General features: G+C 43.4%; 1 protein-coding gene across 1 annotated transcript; it reads right to left on the reverse strand.

Moving 5' to 3' along the window:
* Positions 1-539: 539 nt before the first annotated feature.
* LOC144668709 (ferroptosis suppressor protein 1-like) lies at positions 540-22929 on the reverse strand. Its single transcript, XM_078531044.1, has 8 exons — positions 22755-22929; positions 17060-17175; positions 16799-16918; positions 15129-15221; positions 10399-10507; positions 9191-9343; positions 5206-5406; positions 540-1120 (listed from the first exon to the last, which is right to left on the reverse strand). Exons 1-8 carry the CDS (start codon positions 22927-22929, stop codon positions 966-968), a joined length of 1122 nt encoding a protein of 373 aa, XP_078387170.1. The 3' UTR covers positions 540-965.
* Positions 22930-23230: the final 301 nt, after the last annotated feature.

Consider the following 23230-nt stretch of genomic DNA (forward strand, 5'->3'; position numbering starts at 1 on the left):
TTGTCTAATACAAGGAACATTTTTGTCACCTGGATCATTGAAGTGAATTATATGCAAGAAGACAGATCTGTCTGAGCACCAGGAAGGTAAGAGATACTACTTAATATTATTACTGATGTATTAGGAGTGAGCTGATGGGGTGTGCAGCCTTAGCTCAGTTGTAGAGCTCTTCCCTCTGTATTAGAAGGTTGTGTGTTCAAGTCCCACACTTAAGCACAAAATCTAGGCTGACGCTTCAGTGCAGTGCCAAAGGAATACCACCCAGCCTGAGATACCGTCTTTCAGCTGAGATGTTAAGCCAAGTCCCTGCTTGCCCTAGGTAGATATAGAATATGTCAGTTCTCCAGGGGTATACAAAAAGAAAGGCAACTTTCCCTTTCTAATCACTCTTACCTCTACAGGAGGCACTATATATAGGCAACACAGGGGCTGTGTGAAGTGGGAGATTGAAATAGGTTCCAGCAGTCTACATCATTGATGCTTCAATACCTTGCCTCTGCATCCATAATACATTAAAAATCTTGCATTTTCACATATTTCCTGTTTACAAAATGCAGTTGCATGTTGGTCCCTTCTGTATCACTTTTTTCCAATCTATGTCCATGCTCACAATGGTATCTTCTCATACTGTAATTGGATTCTGCTACCGGTGGTATCAATGCAGTTTGTCAGTAGCAACTCCAGTGCAACTTCATCCTGCTTCCCAAACTGTACAGTTTTACTATTTAACTATAAAAAATATAAATTAAAGTCAGGACAAATCTATGGCTTTAAAATAAGCACAGAATTATGCCCACATGCTCTGGCCCAATTATCCCTGACTTTTATTATAAAACACAAACTTTAAAAGTATATATAGAAATTAAAAGGATTCAAAAAGGGATATAGACATTAGGCACTGGGTCATTGAATGAGACACTATTGAAAGGGAGAATATAATTATATACTGTGGGAATTAAACTTCGTCAGTGTGGCATCCGTTGGCCCATCTTTTTCCAGCTTGTCTTAACCAGTAGGTCCTTGCTTTTGACGTAAGTCACGATTAACCTCCCAACATTGCAGCCACACATCTGGCCAACGCCATCATTCCGGCCCATTGTCACTAACATATAAGGAGCACCTAAGATAAATGATAAAAATTATCATTGGTCACTCAAATCAGGGAATAAATTATTTACGTTGTCCAATTTTTAAAAAAATATTTTATATGCATTATGAACACTTTGGTAAGGTTGGAAAGACTTAAGCAAAAAAATTAAACGGATGATGGATGAAATGCAGAATGTTTCCTGACGTCAAGTGACATTCAAATTTTGGGTGAAGAGAAGTCATTTTGATTCAAGGCCTTTCGAAATTTTGTGCTCAACAACATATGACAGATGTTGGTACTATTTGTGGTGATTTTTCTACAGTTGAAACACAGTCAACTTTCAGCATTGTCAAATCATTTGCACAGGAAGATGCAAGATAAAGATAATTTAGAAGGAAGAGGTTGGTATATCTTCTTCAAGCAGGTAAAGGAAATCTTCTCCCACGATTCCTTTATTGCCAATCACAAAAGTATCCCCTCCTGCCCCAGTGTGGCATCATCATTTCATTTCCCACTGATTTGTATGGCCAACCCATTTCTATTCTGAGGATGATACACTTATTTCTGACCATTTTTACATGCTTTGGCTTTATGTAATTTTAACATTTTGTACAAACAGAAGAGACAGAAGGTGTTTGACGTGACAAAGCTCCTACGAGGTCTTTCAATCCCCAGACAGTGTAGGTTCACCTTGCCTTGAGCACCCTCATGAAGGTTTCTTCAGGTTGGGAAGTCTGCTTTTGGCCTCTTTAGTTCAGTAAGGTAGGCCGGAATTTTCCAGCCCTGCTGTGACTGGTTCCCCTCCAGCGTGGCTGGGGAGCCATTGAAATCTCTGCTCACATCGGCGTGACCGGAAGATCCGGCCAGTGTGAGGGGCTGGAAAATTCCGGCCATAACCAGTAATCGATATCAGTGAATTATGACTCTTGTACAACACTAGAGTCAAGATCACTGATCAGCTCCAAAGAAGAGTCATACGGACTCGAAATGTTAACTCTGTCTTTCTCTCCGCAGATGCTGTCAGACCTGCTGAGTTTTTCCAGCGTTTTCTATTTTTGTTTCAGATTTCCAGCATCCGCAGTATTTTGCTTTTATCAAGATCACTGAGGATCTTTTCAATTGTCAGATGGAGACTTTCATCCAATATAATGGAGGTGGATTCAAACCCACATGCCAGATTTTAAAGGATAGACTCACTATCATAGGGCCAAAGTCCTTCTTTATATTCTCTCTATGTACTGAAAAGAAAGAACATCCTTAACTGCAATCCATATGATTTATTGTTCGAACATGTTGGGCAGGATTTTCTTTGTGGGCGTTAGGAAACTGATGTCAGGGTCAAATGGGGATCAGAACCCAGGAGTGTGAGGGCAACAGTCATCCAGCTGTGATTTTCCCCAAATTGACCAATTAATGGCCAGAGAGCAGGCTCACCATCCAATTAATGATGGTCAGTGGGCCCTCGAATCTAGAGCACCAATAGAAGGACCTCCAGGACTGAAAAAGCACTTGGCTGTCTTTTCAGGTAAGTAAGGGAGAGGGTGCCATAAGATGGGGGTGCCCCCTTTTTAAAATGTGAAATAAAAAAATGCCCTCAGCAGCCGGGCTACCATAGTGTAGGGGGAAGCTCTCCGCCGGGTAGACTGCAGCTGAAATCCGGTAGATGAGAAGGGCCTCAAAGCCTAGCCTGGAGCACGGGTTCCCTGGTCTGGTCCAGGCGGCCACCTACTGGCAGCTGGTCTGTTCCTTCATGTCACCAGGGCTGTCTTGAAAATTCCAGTCAGTTTCTGACAATTGGCCTTGATAGGCCTTTATAGGGCCTTCATTGGCTACCCACCACTTGTGGTCTGGTTGCCCTGCTGCCCCCCCACCATCCCATCTGTGGGAAAATAGCCCAGGGGTGGGATGGTGCAGGCAAACTGACGATGATGTTTCATGTCTGCCCACCTCTATGCTTGCCCCCATCCATGCCTAAAAATCCTGCCCATTGTATACTATTATGAGACTTGGAATTGTGCAGTTTACCTACTTTCAGCCTCTTGTAGATCACAAAGCATGGGCCTAAAACTATGAACTATGAACTGAGGACAATTGAAAGAATGTTTTGCTGTAGCATGCCCATGATGACCACAGTACTCATTCCTTGCAGAGCTGATGATAACTGTACGATTGGGCTGGTGTCTTGTTTCTCGAATAAAACCTTTCTGTTTAACATTCTCCCATCCAGTTCGGCCCTCCCCTCCCAATGGTGGGCAATGACTCTCTCTACTTTGGCAACCCTCTGATACTGTGTCCAATTGGCTACCGTTCCTATGTAAGCTTGGACATGGAAGACTGGCTGTCTATGTGACTCTACTAAGGGACCAGAGAGGACTCCAAGCCTATTCACGCTTTCCAGCGAGAGATTGCGAAGTAGTGATCAGGAGGAGGAATTTTCTTTCCTAACCTAGGTCACGTTTATGGCTCTTGAAAAAAAACAATTAAATAAATCCAGCACAGAAGAGGAATTCAGACTGGAGCTTTCCAGTCATTATGGCTTGGTTCCACAGTGGGCAGTTCACTTTCCTCCACCACACGAGTATTGTCTCCATTCCTCCCTCAGCTCTACTGCTGTTGAAACCGTCCAGGCCTTTTTTACCTCATGACTTGAGTTCACAATTCCAGCCTCCATTAACTTGACTCTGCTCCCCATATCCTAACTCACACCAAGTTCCATTCGTCCATCACCCTTGTGTTCACTGACCTACATTGGTTCCCGATGTGGTGATGTTTGGATTGGTCCTTCATAGCCTTGCCTCTCCCTACCTCTGTAATCTCCTCCAGTCCTACAATCCTCTGATATCTCAGGGCTACTCCTGTCCTGGTCTCTTGAGCATACCCGGTTTTAGTCACCCCATCATGCCTTCAGCTGCCTGGACCCTAAGCTCTGGAATTTCCTCCCTAAGCCTCTCCTCCTTTAAGATGCTCCTTAAAACCATCACCGGTCCTAATGTCTCCTTATGTGGCTCAGTGGCAAATATTGTCTAAAAATGAAAACAAAAAACTGCAAATGCTGGAAATCCAAAACAAAAACAGAAATACCTGGAAAAACTCAGCAGGTCTGGCAGCATCAGCGGAGAAGAGCAAAGTTGACGAAAAGATGTCACAGACAAAAGAACAAAGAAGTGTTGAAGGTGGTGATATTATCTAAAAGAATGTGCTAATAATGACAAGTAGTTGTCTACTGCATTCGTTGCTCCCAATGCGGTTCCCTCTACATTGGAGAGACCAAATGCAGACTGGGTGACTGCTTTGCAGAACACCTTCGGTCTGTCCGCAAGCATTACCCAGACCTCCCTGTCGCTTGCCATTTTAACATTCCACCCTGCTCTCTTGCCCACATGTCTGTCCTTGGCTTGCTGCATTGTTCCAGTGAAGCTCAACGCAAACTGGAGGAACAGCACCTCATCTTCCGACTAGGCACTTTACAGCCTTCCGGACTGAATATTGAGTTCAACAACTTTAGATCTTGAACTCCCTCCTCCATCCCCATCCACTTTCCGTTTCTTCCCCCTCCCTTTTGTTTTTTCCAATAATTTATATAGATTTTTCTTTTCCCACCTATTTCCATTATTTTTAAATGTATTCCACCCATGATTTATTTCACCCCACCCCCACTAGAGCTACCTTGCTTGTCCTGCTCTCCATTTTTAATTAGCACATTCTTTTAGATAATATCACCACCTTCAACACCTCTTTGACCCTTTTGTCTGTGACATCTTTTGGTTATCTGCTCCTATCACTGCTTGCTTGTCCCAACAACCCCCCACTCCTTCTTCCCCACCCCCCCCCTCCTTAAACCAGCTTATATTTCACCCCTTTCCTATTTCTACTTAGTTCTGTTGAAGGGTCATGAGGACTCGAAACGTCAACTTTACTCTTCTCCGCCAATGCTGCCAGACCTGCTGAGTTTTTCCAGGTATTTCTGTTTTTGTTTTGGCAAATATTGTCTGTTTACACTTCTGTGAAATGCTTTGGGTGTTTTACTACATTAAAGGCACTATATAAATACAAAATGTTGGTATTGAACCATCAAGCGTGCACCGTCCTAAGCTTTGTGTTTGCAGCATGTTTACCTGGTTTGTATGGTTCCATAGGTTCGTCTCTAAGGCTATGGATGATATTTTTCACACATGCAATTGCTTGGAATTCAGCAGTGTAGGCAGATTTATGCTCGTTCACATTTGCACAGTCCCCTATTGCAAAAACAATCTTCATTCCCTTCACATTCAGATGTTCATTGACTATTATTGCATCATGTTCATTGAGTTTATCTTCTGTTAAAACAAAAAGAAAACAAAAAGAATCGCACAACCAACTCCATTCACAGGGCCTATAGACCCTGATGGTTATGACAACATTTCACCTGTAAACATGCTGGTTGGGGAGGGGGGAGGGGTGTGGGGGTGGGGGGGAGGGGAGTGACTCTCTTGGGTCTGCAACCAAGTGTGCTGCATCAGCTGTAAATATCCAAAAATGGGCCAAGGTCCTTTACACGTAAAAATAACAAAAAATAAATGTAGTGCGGCTGTGGAATGTCTCAATAAAATATCGAAGCACAAGCAGAATCAGTTTCAAGACTGTAACTTTTCAAACATTCCTTCGTGGAATGTGACCATAGAATGTGACAAGCCCAGCATTTGCTGCCCACCCCTAACTGCCCTTGAGAAAGTGGTGGTGAGCTGCCTTCTTGACCCGTTGTGGTTTATGTGGTGTAGGTACAGCCAGTGTTATTAGGGAGGGAGTTCCAGAATTTTGACCCAGCGACAGTGAAGGAATGGTGATGTAGTCCCGCGTCAGGAAAGGGTGCGACTTGGAGGGGAACTTGCAGGGGGTGGTGATCCCATGCGCCTCCTGTCTTTATTCTCAGGGCTGGTGCAACTACTATGCAAACTAAAAAGTTGCAAAGGGCAGCAAAATTTGTGGTGTAGCAAAAAACTGAACTGAAACTACATTGAGCTTTAAAATGATATGAGAAACTTTCTGTGAGTGCCCAAAGTTTCCACAGATGAATCCAAAACTCTGGAATTTTCTGAAGCACCTCTTCCTTGTTCCCGCCCATCCCCCGCATGCTCATTAACCCTCCAATGGCAGCAACCCCTTCCCCTCCGTGCTCACTGGTCCACCAATACCAGCTTCTTCTTTCCCTGCTCCGCACCTACCCCAAGGTTTCGCTGACCATCCAATCACAGCCTCCCGTTTCCCTCCACATGCTTGCTGACCATCCAATCATAGCTTTCCCTTTCCTTGCCCCCTTCCACACGTGCTCACTGATCTTCCAATCACAGTTTCCCCCCCTTTCCCGCTCTCTGTCGCCCCTTGTGCTGAGAGATCCACATTTTCAACCATTTTCAACTCCTGGGTGATCTTGTGGTGATGTGAGTGTTGAAATCTCACAAGAGGTGCTGGGGTGCGTGAAATCTAGTGAGCAGCACCAAAGGAACATGGTGTTGCAGAACAGTGGGAGGCTGAGACCAGAGCGAGGCAAGGCTGTTACTAACAGCCACCCGTGAGTTTGACAACTATTAGCTGTTGTGTCAGACTGGGACTGACAGGGAACAAGCGTTAGTCCCATTTTACTGTATTCATTTTATAAAGTTAATGTGGGGGGAGGGGGTGCGCAAGGCTGAAGGTTTGCCTAGGGCACCTAATATGCACAGGCCCCGCTTGTTCTTCCAGGTGGTAGAGGTTTGACTCTATGATGGTTGTAGGCACATTTTTGTTCAACTCCCCTGTCTTTTCCCCTCCCCAAGTCACCCATGTCCTTTCTCCCATCACCTGGCATCACCTTCCACCTCCTGACTGTCATCTACCAACCGAACCAGGATGTCCAGGTGAACATGCACATCCCCTACCTTCCTGAGAATCCCTTCCCCATCCGCATTGACCTCCCCGACCTCCTCCTCCCCACCCCCAGAGTCTGTGTCTGCCTCTGAGTCCCCATCAACCACATTCACCATCCCTTACACTGCTACCAATGCACCCTCACCTTCCGGCTCCCTCTGCCCCCTCTCATACTCATCGATCCCTCCTTCCATGCCCACCCTCAGTTTGCTTCCCACGAAGCAGTTATTGACTCTGCAGAACCCTAGCTTGCACATTCACCTGACATACATCCCCCCAACTCCCTCCTCAACCCTTACTCCCTCCTCCACCCTTACTCCCTCCTCCCTCTGAATACCTTCCTCCCCACCCCGGACTCCTTCCCCCTCTGAACTCCTTCCTCCACCTGAGTTCCTTCCTCCCCATGGACTCTTTCCCCCCCTCCGAACTCTTTCCCTTACACCTTCCTCCCCCTTTACACCCACTTGCCGCATTCTTTCGTTACACCCTCCTCCTCCCACACTCCTTCCTCCCCCCTCCCAACCTCACCCCCTCAGACACCTTCATCCTCCAACCTCACCCATCTGACACCTTCATCCCCCATCTCCCAACCTCACCTCTACAACACCCTTGTTCCCCTCCACAACCTCACCTCCCCCAGTACACTTTCCTTTCCCAGTCAAACCTAGATCTTCCTCTCCCACTCCCCTCCCTCATCCCAATACACCTTCCTCTCCCACTCACAGCTGTACCTTCCTCTTCCCCCCCCTCGCCAATCACCTGTACCAGCCCATGGCCAAGACCATGATGTTCCAAAGCAGACCCGAGACATCAAAGGAGACCTCCCACCTTCCGTGAGCTCCTTCGTGGTGAAGCCATGTCCATGAGAATCCACCCATCATGCGATGCATGTGTTCCTCCAGGGTCTGGTAGCTGTAGGGCTCCAGCATCTTCTGCTCCTTGGATGTTCGCGATCTGAGCAAGGCCCTAAGGCCCTGACTTCTGCACGTCACACTTGTCCAGACGTGTTCTAGGCCAGCGTGTTTTCCCTCCGGTGTAACGGTAAGTCTGAAGTTGGGGGATGATTCTGGTCAGGCCTTACTTTGCATCCCATTAGTGGGATGCAAAGCGGATTCACACTGGCCTCCAGCCAGATTGGCCATGGTGGACACCATCGTATGATCCCACTGTGCTTTCACACCGGCATGAAACTGATTTTTGGCCTTCTTGCTATATTGCCCACTCCCCCTCGCCCGCCATGATGCCTGATGCCAACAGGGCTGGAAAATTCTGGCCGATATATCCAATATCTCTACAACCATCTCTTAAAATCCTAGGATTGAGGCCTTCAGGTCAGTTTTAAGTGCCATTGATTATTCCAGTAATTTTTCATCACTAAAGTTAATGATTTTAAGCTCCTCACTCTCATTAGACCCCTGATTTCCCACAATTTCCAGTACATTCTCTATGTCTTGTACCGCTAATTCCAAAATATTCGTTTCACTTCTTTCCATAACCCCGTCATGATTTCTTCTGTTCTACCACCAAGGTGCCCATATTTATTTTCTCTGATCTCACTAAGATATCCGAAGGAAGAAGTCACATTCTTTGTCTGTGGACGGAATGTTGCGACCCCTCCTGCTGGCGGGATTTTCCAGTCCCGCTGAAGTCAGTGGACATTTGAACGGCTTGCCGTGTTTTCTGGCCCTGTCCCCACCCTGACAGGGCCGTGAAGTTCTACCCAGTGTGCGCATGCAGTCCAATAATATTCTGTGCCTCCTCAACTTCGCTTGATAATTAATTGTGGGAATTTGAAAAGCATCAAAGTTGCTGATAGGTTGAGAAAAAAAAAATGGATATGTGATAGTTCGATATTTGCATGACATATGTAAAACTCATGGGAATCTCGAAAGGTAAATTTAAAAGCAAAATAAAATTACACAGGTGAAATTCTGCTGATATTAAGTAGAGAAACCACTAATGTTTGACGAAGTTACCTTTTTTATAGTTCAGAGCTGCAGAGATTTTGATGGATCAATTCCTCTCATGTGGTTATGGCATAAGTGCAAGTCCCATGCAGCTAAGACTCTTTATTTTAACAGTAATATTCAGCCAATGCTTTGCAAATGAAAATGGACTGTGCATCACATGAAATAAAGAACAGAGATTCAGCACAGCCCGTGCCACAGGAAAATTGAGAACTTTTACAAACTACGATGTATCATAGGTCAAACTTACTGAGGGCGTTGGCATACGCAGAGGAATTAACCCTTATTCCTGTACAGCAAATGACCATATCTGTTGTAATCTCTTGTCCCTTGTTTGTCAGTACTTTCATGTCTTTCTGTGCCTTATTCACAGTTAGTTCTTCCAGGTTATTGACTTTCTGTCCTTTTGAAAAAGAACAAAACACAAAATATGCCATCAGATTATCAGACAAATCTTGCTTCTCACAACCATTCCCGAACCAGTACAAGATGAGGGTTATTGTTGGGATGTGTGGTAGTTCTGTGTCAAGGAGTGTAGTCTTCATGAAGACTACACTTCATCAGTTGAGTGTTCCTGCAAGAACAGGGTGCAGACTGTTATTTCCCTATAAGGAGGGAAAGAAAGCGAGGTAGAATCAGCCTTGGTTTGTCGTCACATACATACAGTTGGCCAACTTTAAGAATACCACTGGTAGAGACATGGAAACTGTCATTCATCATTCTTCTTGGACAAGCGAAGTACATGGCGCAGTCCAAACCAACTGGATCAAAACTAGCTTTAGAATAATACAGCGACTAACTGCATTTGAGGGGATTGTGTATAGAATTTCATGGTTCAGTATCCTGCATCTTCCTGCCCTAAAACAAATTTACAAAGAGGAGAATAGCTATTGAACACAGAGCCCTCTGAATTACAGGGCAAAATAAATTGAACAAGATTTATTTCTTTAACATTTTTGCCATTTCTTTAACCATCAGTAGATCATTAAACCCCACATTCCTCTCTTTTCCTAAAGTGTGCTATTCTGCTTACTTAGATACACCAAATTATTTTCATTCATAAATTACGCAGCAAAAGACAGAAATAAATTAAGAGCATTTCGCTGGGGAATCTAACAAATTATAGTGTGTTAAACTTCAGGATTTAATTTCCTCTAACATTGAAGGAAATTAACCTTTTCTTATTTAAATAAATGTCTCAGTTTGAAAAGGGGAATGGTACAGATGAAATATAGGAAAAAAAATTCTATTGAAACAGAGGGAAAAACAAATTCCACAGAAAAATATTTTTTTCGCAAAACATTTTCTACAACTATAGTGAACCAAATAAAATAGTACACCTCAGATTATGACAAAACAGTTACATTTCAATACTGCCTTCACACAACCCAATTTAACAATTCCCCAAATTAGCAGCCTCATTCCTACAGTAAGTATTGCTGACTAATGTGACGTTACCTAATAGAAGGTGAGCACCTTTACTGATAAGAATTTCCTTTACTCCACGTCTTACACTAGGTAAAACCTCAGAGTCACCTAGAACATAAGTTGAATGAATCAAGGTTACCTGAAAAACAACAAAAAGAGGATTATGTGAGTTCTGTAAACATTAACCAGTTTAGTTGTCTGTGGTGCGTCTAGCCTATTGGTTAATGGATTTACATTAAGTTCCTGCCTGTTATTTGAATTAAGGTTAATGACTGCTATAATCATGCAGACAGGAATTCAACACAAAAGCATTAATCACTGCACTAAAACTAAAACATAAGGAAAATTACACCCTGAAGTTTAACACATTAGAAGCTCAAACAATGCTCAGAATTTTCTCCTGTTCTTTTGTATGTATATTATGAACTGAACTAAGTTGCATATCTAAGTAAATAGAGTAGCACACGTTAGGGAGGAGAGGAATTCTGTGCCTGAAAGATTTATTGATGGTTAATGGAATAGTTATACATTTTTAAAGGAATACATCCTATCCCTTTTTCTAATGCCAATTTCCATACGTTTCTTCTTCCTCTGAAGACCATTTCAGCAGATGAAGAGATATGTATGAGTTCACAAGTGTCAAATGTTCTCTGTATCTCAGTCACTGGACCTTATTTATGTGATGAATTTTGACAGTGAGGATTGGCAGGGTATTCAACCACTGACAGATATCACTGCTTTTCCCTTAATATTGCACCAGAACCACACAGTGTCATAAATGACCTCTCCATCCCTCCAGGGATGCACCATACTTGGGGGTATTGAAGCTGAAAGGAATATGATTGCTTCAGTTTGTAGTTCAGAGAGGGAATTGATTAAAACTAAAATGCATGAATGGGACATGACTTAGCAAAAACATGGATGAAAAATACTGCAACTGAACAAATGTCCAGAAATGTGTCTATTGATACCCTGGGCTCGGTTTAGTCTCACCGTCATGACACTGGCGCAGAAATTGTCAGGGATCTGGTGCAGGAAGAATACGGCTACTTGAACCCAATCATGTGGCGGCAAGCTCATGAATATGTGTGAGGCGGGTTTGTTACTGGATCACATGGTGGGGGGGGTTTGGTGGTGGCTGTCATGTCAGGGGGAACGTGTCACCTGATTCCCTCACAGGAGAAGGCACCACAGTTAAAGGGCAGGAGGCCCTGTTTGACAACTGAAATTCTGCACGTAGTCTTTCTGAGGGAGGATTGCAATTGAACTGGCCGGCATTGTCAAATGTGTGAAGATCGCTACAGAAAACTTTTGAGGGCCCAGATAGAAAAAAAAAATCTCTATCTTCATAAAAGTTCAGCTGGCATCATCAATAGAATCAGCTTGTGTTCAGAGATGTCATAATCCACCCAGTGCATCGCCCCACAGCTCAGCGAGAGCTCACTGTACAATCTCCTCCTCACTATTTGGAGACACAGAGCCATCCTATTTCCAGTTGATGGCTGCAAAAGCCCATCATGAATGACCAAGGCAGCCTGGACGGAGGTTGCCGAGGAGGTAAGCAGCTGTGGGTTCCATCCCAGGGGCTGGGTTCAGTGTTGAGAATAGATAAATGACCTCCTCTGCACTGCAAGGGTGAGTTTGAGTTTCATATTGTCCAGAAGTGGATGAAAGGTGGGTGGGAAAAGTGACGTCACTGAATGGTTAAAGGCTAGGATGGGTGTTGAGGTGTAAAATGTTCCCTCTCACCAGCTTCTGTTGTTGCACAGGCTGTATGTGTGTGCGTCACTGGAAACTGCACCTTCCTCTGTGCCTCAGCCAGATTTCCTGAGAGTATGAGGATTGGAAGGGCAGCTGGATCAGCTGACATCTCATGGGACCATGGAGCAATCTGGCAGTAAGGGATTCTCCTCGGCATCACTGGATACTTCACCTTTCCTCCCCTTATGCTTGTAGGACAAAAGGATCCAGAATGCCAGGGAGAAGTCCAAGGCAGGAGGTGCAGTAGTGGAGATTCGTCTGCTGACAGAGGCAGAGCTGGAAGCCGTGGAGCTGACAGGGGAGCAGGTCTCTCAGTCCATATCTGCTGCTGGGTTTGGATTGGTGGCGTGAGAGTGAGGAGGAATTACACTTACCCATCAGAAGGGATTTTTTTTTTGTTAGATTAAACTCTGCAGGGCAGAGATTTATAAAATTTACCATTACCAAGTCTTAACACTTGGACCAAAATAAGCCGGTTTTTCTTAAATGGAGATGGAGTGACACCCTCACACAAAAAGACAAGCCTTTTGAAATGGGGGTTCTTGTTTCAGGAAGAATTCCATGTTACATGGAACTACTTTTAGAAAGACAGGTTCCCATCCAAGTTTCCCCTTTAATGGTTATCTAGAAGAGCTTGTCCCAGAACCATTGTAAACCCGACCAGCTCAGGCAACTGCAATTGTGATAAAACATCAGTTACACTTCTCTACATCAAAGCTTTGATTTCACAAGCGTAAGATTTCACTGGTATTTTAGGTAGTCCTCATTCTGATGAAGTATATAGAATGCTCAGTTAAATATTAACCATGTGCATTGTTTTATGAAAGCTCTGAGGTGAAATGATGGCTTACCCCAGAACACAAACTCGGACCTGGACATTTAGTAATAAACTCTTTAATTTAAGTTGAGGCCAAAACATTGCATGTTTTCAAGAAGGAGTTAGATATAGCTGTTGGGGAGAACGGGATCAAAGGATACGGGGAGAAAGCGGGAGCAGGCTACTGAGTTGAATGATCAGCCATGATCATAATAAATGGCGGAGCAGGCTCGAAGGGCCAAATGGCTTACTCCTGCTCCTATTTTCTATGTTTCTATGTTAATGAGTTTGTGCACCAGCAAATGGTGGAGGTGTGAGCCTTGGTATTGATGGGACTTCACCCCGTGTTTCAATGCCTGCAAGAGATTACAAGGAAATGTACAAGGAAAGTAAACCACCTGGAAAGCAGAGCTGGTCACCCGCAGCAGCAGGTGTCTTCTCAAAAAGCAGCCTGCAATCACTTTGCATACTGAAGCTTTTTATGATCGTATACTTGGTGTCATAATGTGGAACATATGGCACAAGAAAGTCAAAGAACATTCACACTGACTACATCTGTGCTGAAGCTGTCAAGAGGCAAAAATAGTTTCGGAGTTGGCAGCTCTGTGCTAAGCAGTGCTGCTGTTCTTGTCAGGCTTACAGAGCTAATGGTCTATATTCCATAAAATCCACTCATGGTGCCATAAGTTGACACCATGGGAAAGCAGCAGTGGCCTAATACTAAATGTCCATTGTTGCTTACTTTAATGCCAGAATGAAACAATTAAAACTTACAATTGGAAATGGATTGGAAACAGAAAACCATTTCATCAAACTCGATGTTGATGGCAATGAACCGAATGATCAAAACTAAGATATTTTAACTGCTGGAGGCAAGTAGAGAATAAGAGTGAGTTTAAAAGCTTTGCATTGATGTGACAATGATGGATTCAATGCAGCCTGAATCCATTGTCAGGGCTCTACACAACTAATATCTGGACATCTATTTGGGTGTTTGGAACATGGATGATTCAACAGAGGCACATATCACATTCCGAACTCCTGGAAGCATTGTCTCACAGTAACTGCCACAAAGAAGGAAGTCGAAGAATTAGGCTAGTTCAGCATGAGTAATTTATAATTTTTATGTAAGTGGTACGAACCTAACCCTACCAGATCGATGGAGATTGAGTAGTGGGCAGTTAAAATCAGTGACTTACCTGTTGATGTCTTACCTGGATCCTGCCATCTTCCATTTTAACCTGTTTCTGAGTAGGGAGCAAACACACTGACCTGAAACCAATGGGTCCTTTTTGAAGCATATCTATCGATTGAGGTCTGATGACATAATCTGGGCCCCAACTGCAAATTTAACTCTGTCTCGTGTGTGGAAGTCGTGTGGCTTTCAGGCCAAGTGTAAAGAGTCAGAAGAGGATTCTGGACCAAAGGAGACTATTTAAGATCTGTTCTCTTTTATATTTCTTTGTCAGGCTTGGAGGAACAGGAGTGCTTCTCTAGAGCTCACAAGGAAAGTTTAGCACTGTCCTGCCCTGAATTCACATTCTCTCTCCCGTGAAACTCTCCCAAAACTCCTTGCTCTTAACTTTCCTTTGGTGCTGGCTCCTGCCTCCTGCTGCCAAGCAACCACTCCCACCTGGTACCTAGGTGCCACTTCAGGTGGATAGCTGACTAGTGGCTTACAGAAGACACCCAAGAATTAACATCAGTTAGCTTTAGTTAGCTTGCCCATACCACTGCCTGCCTGAATCCTACTTCCAGTTAAACTTCCCCCTGTTGTTCCTGTTGTGCTATATGATAATATCATACTTTTCCCATTAATATTGAGCATGCTAATTTAGATGGGACAGAACAAATAAGCTTCTGTTCTTAGGTATGTGAAATGCATGGAATAAAAAGTGAACATGGCTTATCCCACCAGAAGTCTGTCATCATCAAAGCCTGGATTAAGGTTTTAATCTATAATAAGGCTTTCTCACTCGCTCTGCACTGAAACCAACAGGGAAGAGGTGAAAAATAGACCTATGTTTTTAAAATGTCACTATGTTAATCAAATGCTGAAGATAGCACCTTCTAAACTAAGGCATGCAAATGTATCAGCTCACTTACAGGAGGAAACGTCAGCCACTGATATAAGGTAATGAATCATTAAACAGAAGGTCTATCTGAAACTTTTATACAGTACCTCTTTGTTAGGGTAGTCTGTTCTGATTTCTGCAGTTAACTCAACGCCCGCAAGTCCACCTCCAACTACAACAATAGTTTCAGCTTTCTGAATCTGGATAGAACAGAAAAAGAAAGAACTTGCATTTATACATCACCTTTCAAGGTTTCAGAACCTCCCAAATTTGCTTTGCAGTCAATGAAATACTTTTGCGTAGCCACTGTTTTAATGCAGGAAACACAATTTGTGCACAGCAAGATCCCACAAATGCAAGGTGAAAATGACCAGATATTGCTTATCTTTCAAAGTGACGTTGGGTGAGGTATAAATATTGGTCATGAAACTGGGGTGCACTCCTCCACCACCCCTCCCCACCACACCGCTCTTCCTTGAATAGTGCCATGGGAGATTTTGCATCCCGCCGGAAGGGTCTTGCTTTAATGAGATGTTATGAGATCCCATCCAAAAGACAGCAGCTCTGACAGTGCAGCACTCCCTCAATACTGCACTGGATTATGGTCTCTCGATCTGGAGTGGGGCTTGAATCACAACCATCTGTCTCAGAGGCGGGAACACTAGCAACTGAATCAGGACCGATGCTACAAAGTGCAATATACCAGGAGAAATACTGAGGCCAATCATTGCCTCCTGTGTGAAATGTCCATGCCACCTACCCCAAGCTGGCATTGAGAGGCCTGAACTATTTTTGGTTCAGGCTTCATTTAAACCCTACTGGGGATGTACAGACCTGGTGGCAGTGGAGGCAATCCCAAGGTGGGTACGGCATGGGCTGTCAACGGGCCAAACCTTTACGTCATAAAAATTATTCAGAATTTGACAAAACTAAATGCCCTTGTTGTCCCCATAAAAATAACAATTTTAAATTATTTTGTCCATTTTTTGAGTAGTCTTCAGCAGCCCCTTCAAGGATCACTGTTTGGCCTGTTCAAAGCCTGGTACAAATGCATGGAGGGCATGTAAAAAGAAAGACTTGCATTTATCTAGCGCTCTTCATGACCACAGGCCCGTTTCAAAGCGCTTTCCAGCTAATGAAACACTTTTTGAGGTGAAGTCAGTGTTGTAATGTGGGAATCGTGGTGGTTAATTTACAATCAGCAAACTCCCACAAACAGCAATAAGATAACAACCAGATAATCAGTTGTTTGTGAAGTTGATTGAGGGATGCATATTTGCCAGGACACCGGGTTTAACTCCCTCGCTCTCCTTCAAAATAGTGCCATGGGATCTTTGACATTCACCCAAGCAGGCAGCTGTCAATGTCTCATCGGAAAGACAGCACCTCTAACAGTGTGGCACTGTACTCTCTACCCATTTGTATCTCAAGATTGCATTCACAGTCCTGCAGCCAGAGTAGGACTCACATACTGAAGTAGCATCCCATGGGAAACAAGCAGGCAGCCTGTTGATCCATTTAAAGGCTGGCCTGAAAATTGCACCTGTTGGGCATCAATGGGGCAATTGAATTATTCTTCAATTATCAAATGAGAAACAGGTCACTGGCAATTGAAAATTACTCTGAGGGGGATGCATGAAGACGCTGGACGTCCATTGATGATCATACAGAAGATTCTCTCAATAACTGAAACACAGTCCATGATCAGATTCATTGTATAAGATTTATAATCTAGCTGGTCTACATAACTTTTCCCTGCAATCTTCTTCAACATTACCTCTTTTACTAAATCTTCATACATCTGGATGGCAGTGTCCCTACTAACTGGCTCAATTAATTTTCCCGGAAATGGGCCTGTGCTACCAGTTGCCAGAATAAGATGAGAGTAATGTATGACCTTGAAAACATAATAAAGACGGCACATTAATTGAAATGGAAAAGTGTGATATTTAGCTTAAAAGCCAACAAAATATTTGATACATTGCCTTATTAATTATTGTAAGGTCACAAATCTCATTCTTATTTTTAATGTGCTTACCTCCCCATTCTCCATAATGACATCCTGTTCTTCTAAATCAATATCACTGACTTTGCCTTGTTTGAAGTTGCTTTTGAATGTTGCATCATATGCTATAAACGTTTTCGCTGCAAATCCTAATTTTAAAAAAAAATGCTATAAAAAATAAGTTATTTAAGAATAAAACAAAGTACAAACTGGGGAAAAGTCCTTCAACCCATCAAAGTCACAGCTTAAAAGAAATCACGCGCAATTAAACAAAAAACAACTCGCATTTATATATAGCGCCTTTAAAGTCGTTAAACATCATCACACTGCTTCACGTCATCATAGGAATAAATTGGGAAGGGTCTAAATCAAGTGAAAAATCCACAGCTAAGTGTCTGACAACATTGATACCTGTGACATTTCAACCTGACCTTAAAACTGTTACGGATAGGAGGGGTTTAATTTAAGCAGACCTGATTTCTCCTCTCGTCACCCATAAACAGCCATAAACAGAAAGGTGTTTTGATTTTGATTTCCCCGCTTTATAAGCGCTGGCGTATTTTCCCAACCCCTCAGTTTTGGTGTGATCCAATTTCTAATAACGACTCCATAGCAAACTTGAAATAGGGTAAACTGAGAGGGATAGTTTATTCACACACATTCAAACATGAGAGAAAGGGCGCAATGTCGCTTCTTTTTCACTCATACAATAAAAGGATGGGGGAATAGAGAAAGACAGAGGTTTATAGGGCAAAGACCACAGAGAAAATAAGACTTATTGTTTCACGTGAGCCCAGAGTCCAGAATCAAAGTCCAATAGTGTACTCTTTCACAGAGTCGGCAGGGTGAAAACCAATGCTATAAAAATGCTAGACAATTCACTTTTCAGGTAAAGATGACTTCCACAATGGTACAGGCACTTAGAGATGAATTAGTCTTGTAGGCGCTGGTACAGGAGTTCAGAAGTTCCAATAGAAACTGTGTCAATGGGGCCAGGGAGTTAAACCTTGACAGAGTTCTGGACAGAGAACTCAGCAAGCTCTTGCGTTGTTGCTTGCTAGATAGGCAGTCTGAGCTTTGCAGCTCCACAAGACAATATTACAGTTTCCACCAGCTTGGTGCGGTGGTGGGGGGGTGGGGGGGGGGGGGTGTCATGTGATACCTTCTCTTCATTTTGGCTTGGACAAAGGATTCCTTAGTCTGAATTCTTGAGATTGGTAATGTTTCAATCACTGAAAGATTTCAGAAGAGGGTTCAGGGTCCTTTCACCTTTGGCCAGGCCTAGCTTCAGAAATATAAATGGCCTTTGTACAAATCCCTTGGAATTGGTCTCTGCAGTCTCCAGGTCATTAGTGTCCCTTCAGAGATAACGGAGTGGCTGCTGTTCTGAATGCCAGAAAGTTCCTTTTGTTTGACTCACAGCCAGCCATGGCTTCAGTCATTTTAAAGCCTTTGTCCAGTTTTTAAAAATTCTATAAATTAGTCATGATAATATTTATATATTTTATAAAAATATAGAGTGAAGTCTTAGCCCCCCTGACAAAACATTATCAATAAAACTCCAGGATGTTAATATGAAATTAAAATTGACATCATTAAGGAGCAATTGCATCTAATGATGAAAACTCCAATGCTGAGAAGCTTAGTGTTTCCACGGGGATCTGATTACCTGAGCCTAAAGCTTTCCCACTGTTTCAGTCGACTCCCATTCTAAGACCAACAGAAAATTGGTTGAAAGATCCAGAAGCTGGCTGGGACACTGGGACTGCCTTCTCCCATCATTTCTGGCATGGTACTGTGGGATTCGAGTCATCATACAGTCCTCAGGTGGGACCCAGTGTATGACTGGTGCAGGTTATACTGGAAACACTAGCCTGATCCCAGAAGAAGTGGTCAACCACTTTAGGATGTGGAGCAGGTTTAGGGCCTGGATTTCTTACTTAAAAGTTAGGGAGCAAATAAGATGTGGGGGAGTTGCACCCAGATTACATGAGGAAGGTGACCGATCAGGACCCTCATCCCAGAGCTGCTAATTACCATCAGTGTTTCTAGGGCCTTTGCAGGGGGAACCACAGATGGGGCCCCAAATTGCTGAAGGCGAGCTTGTGTAGTCCTACCATCCAAGTCCGTGAACTTCGGCCTAGGGTGACCAGATTTTCAAAAGCCAAAACTTGGGCACATTGAAAAGCTTTGGGAAGGCAGGGCTCCCTCATAATTGACATGTTGGGTGACCAATGGCAGGATTCTGGTGGAGGGATGATAATGACATCTCCCAGAATATGTCCAGCCAGAGTTGACAACCTTGTTAAGACACCCAATCATTGAAGATGGCAGTTATGAAGCATGAGAAGATGTCCTTCTCCATCACTGATTCCACTGCTGCCAGCTGAGATTACATAGTTGACAAGAGACTGGGCAAATCAACTGCTGTTAACCTCCAAATCACTGTAGAGGGTATAGTGTTCCAGCAGTCACTTGCAATCCACATACAAGGTATTTTGCAGACTGAGCCTTTCACGGTCAATTGTCATTAAAAAGCCTGGTTTAAAGTTTGAAGGAGGGAAGCGTGAGTTGGGGGGGGGGTCGGGTTTTGGGTGGAACAGAGACTGGATGAGTGACCAAACAGTGCAGAATTACAGTCCTGACTGCTTGCAAATTTTCATTTATTAAACGGGATCATTTTAAAAGGGGGTTCAAAGTTCAGATGCTAAGGGTGTTGCTGAGTAGCATTGGTGTTTTATACAAATTAGAATTAATAGACCATAATTATGAGAAGTATGATTCACTGTTATGACCGGAGCCACATTTAAAATAAAATGGGCTGTAGACCCCATCTCTACTTTGTCAATTGGAGATTTGATTGCAGTTGGGGGAGTGGGTGGATGGGGGGGTTGGGGTTGGGGGTGGGGGGTTTGGGGGGTTGGGGGGAGTGGGGAGGGTGGAGGTTTGGGGGGAACACCTCTGTCAATCTCCTGTTGTCGCTGATTGCCCAGATAGAATTTGAGGGGTGGGTTAAAGGAGGCGGGGCCTCAGCGGATCTGAAAACCCGGACAGCTGAGCAATCTGGAGAAAACTGTTGGGACACTGGGACGCTTAGAGAAATCTGACTATCCCAGCCAAACCAGGACGTCTGACCACCTTAGTCAGTACTCAGGTTCCACAGCAGGCCTAGCTGCTGGGATTAAGCCTTCACGAATTTTCCAGTTTATGTTTAAATTAAAAGCCTTCAACCTCATTTTAATTAATTGATTAACATAGTATTGGTTGCTTGTTGGAAGTTAATTTAAGATGTACACTCCTCTAGCTATGAAAATTGCTTCTAATTTCAGGTCTTATTGAAGGCATGATAATTTCACAATTATATTCTAAGTCCAATGTCCTGTTTATATCTGTATTGTCTATCCCTTCATAAGATTTTAATGACCAGATTAAAACCACTTTTGATTGTTATTTCTTGACTAAAAACAAAGTTGTTCTGCATGCCTAATCATTTATTTTTAATTCATTCATGGGATGTGGGCATCACTGACTAGGCCAGCATTTGTTGCCCATTCCTAATTGCCCTTGAGAAGGTGGTGGTGAGCTGACTTCTTGAATCGCTGCAGTCCACATGGTGTAGGTACACCCACAGTGCTCTTAGGGAGGGAGTTCCAGAATTTTGACCCAGCAACAGTGAAGGAACTGTGATGTACTTCCAAGTAGGATGGTGAGTGGCTTGGAGGGGAACTTCCAGTTGGTGGTGTTCCCATGTGTTTGCTGCCCTTGCCCTTCTAGATGGTAGTGGTTGTGCGTTTGGAAGGTGCTGTCTAAGGATCTTTGGTGAGATCCTGCAGTGCATCTTGTAGAGAGTATACACTGCTGCCACTGTGCGTTGGTGATAGAGGGAGTGAATGTTGAAGGTGGTGGATGGGGTGGCAATCAAGCAGGCTAATTCGGCCTGAATGGTGTCAAGCTTCTTGAGTGTTGGAACTGCACTCTGCCTCTGACCTTCTCTTGTAGCCAGTTCTGGTCTGTGGTAACCCCCAGGATGTTGATAGTGGGGGATTCAGCAATGGTAATGCCATTGAATATTAAGGGGCAATGGTTAAATTCTCTCTTGTTGGAGGTGGTCATTGCTTAGCATCTGTGTGGCACGAATGTTACTTGCCACTTGTCAGCCCAAGCCTGGATATTGTCCAAGGTCTTGCTGCATTTGGACATGGACTGCTTCACCATCTGAGGAGTCTTGAATGGCGTCAAACAGTGCTTCCTCCAAGTGGTGCTCAACATGGAGGAGCATTGATCCTTCAGCTGAGAGGGCGCGGTGCGTGATAATCAGCAGTAAGCTTCCTTGCCCATCTTTGACCTGATGCCATGAGGCTTCATGGGCTCCACAGCTGATATTGAGAACTCCCAGGACAGCTCCCTCCCAACTGTATACCATTGTGCTGCCACCTCTGCTGGGTCTGTCCTGCCAGTAGGACAGGGCATATCCAGAGATGGTAGTGATGGTGTCTGAGACATTATCTGTAAGGTATGATTCCATGAGTATGACTGTGCCAGGCTATTGCTTGACTAGTCTGTGAGACAGATCTCCGAATTTTGGCACAAGCCCCCAGGTGTTAGATAGGAGGACTTTGCAGGGTTGTTGTCATTTCCGGTGCTTAGGTCAATGCCAGGTGGTCATCCAGTTCCATTCCTTAAATGGCCTTTGAGGTGGATGTGAGCATTTGATTAGCTTGGTTGTAAACCAACACGCTGACTGAATACTTTCAATCAGTGGGTGATAAGCACACCTAAACTTTGTTTCCTTTCCTACATTTGTCAGTGTTTCCACCCATTGTGTACGTGCATTCTGTACCTGGTGGTACATTTATAACCACATTAAATTTCATGTCTTATGCTTTATTGTTTCTGTGTAGTTTGTGCACATCTATTTGAATGCTGTCAATTTCCACTAGACCAATCACCTAGTCACTTAACTTATACAATATGGTTATACAAGTACTGGCCACCTTCCAGTTATTTATGAATAGTATAATGCACAAGGAAGCTGGAACATGAGCCTTAATTTTCATCTGAGGCCTCGCAGGCAGAATTTAATCAAACAACTTTGAAAATGCAAGTAGATTACATCTACCTTTATAATTACAAGGATACGGTTTATTAATGAACTCTTAAAAACAATTATGAGGCATAAATTATTGCTTCTAATATCATGCTGATGGCACGTTATGGTCTCAATGCTCTTTAGAACATTAATTGAACAGTGAAATACTCTAGAATGTATTTCACAGTATCAACATCCGCAATTCCAAAACCAAAATTCCGCAATTCATAGATCACACATGTTTCCAAACCAGAATAATTTCCATCCTATAGTTCTCAGCAGGTAGGCTTTACTTTATGGAGCTCTTAAATATTCACGAGAAGCTTGGTTACCAACTCATTTTTTTCCATGGATAGGGCAAGGAACAGAAACATACAAGCAAAGTGTTAAAATGTGCAGTCAATGAAACACAGAAAGCTGTGCGTACAGCTTCAAAGCCTGAAATAGCTGATGCTTTACAAAAGAAACACTCAACTCTTGGCAATAATGAGCTCAAAGGCTCGCACTTCTCTTAGTTCTAGTGCAGATTTGTATTTACTTAGCTCTGATATAGATAGACTTTAAATTGCTGAAACCCACAGCAAACAATAGCCACAATAAATGTCAAGATTTAGGAATCATTATTTTCCTCTGATTTACCTTTCTGTACCGATGCTCTAAGTGCCCCCATGTTGTGATGGAAGGCATGCTTTATGTCGATCAGCGTGTAAGGGATCCTGTAGTATGATAACTGCTTAGCTGCAGCAATCCCTCCGAAACCACCACCGACAATGACAACATGGTCAGCATCTCCGTGGGTTAGTTTCGCTCCCATGATGCCTGTTGAAAGGAGAAAAATGTTTTTAAAAAGTATCAAAAAAAAGACTTGCATTTAGCTACCACTTTTCATGACCTCATGATACCACAAAGCACTTTATAATGAATGAAGTATATTTGAAGTGTAAATCACTGTTGTCATGTAGGAAATGGGGCAGTCAAGTTGTGCATAGAAAGATGTAGAAAACAGCAATGTGACAATGACCAGATAATCTGTTTTTCAGTGATGCTGGTTGAGGGATAAATATTGGCCAGGACACCTTGCTTATCTTTGATATTGTGCCGTGAGACCTTTCACA

The sequence above is a fragment of the Cetorhinus maximus genome, chromosome 27 (genome assembly GCF_964194155.1).
Source record: "Cetorhinus maximus chromosome 27, sCetMax3.hap1.1, whole genome shotgun sequence".
Lineage (NCBI taxonomy): Eukaryota > Metazoa > Chordata > Chondrichthyes > Lamniformes > Cetorhinidae > Cetorhinus > Cetorhinus maximus.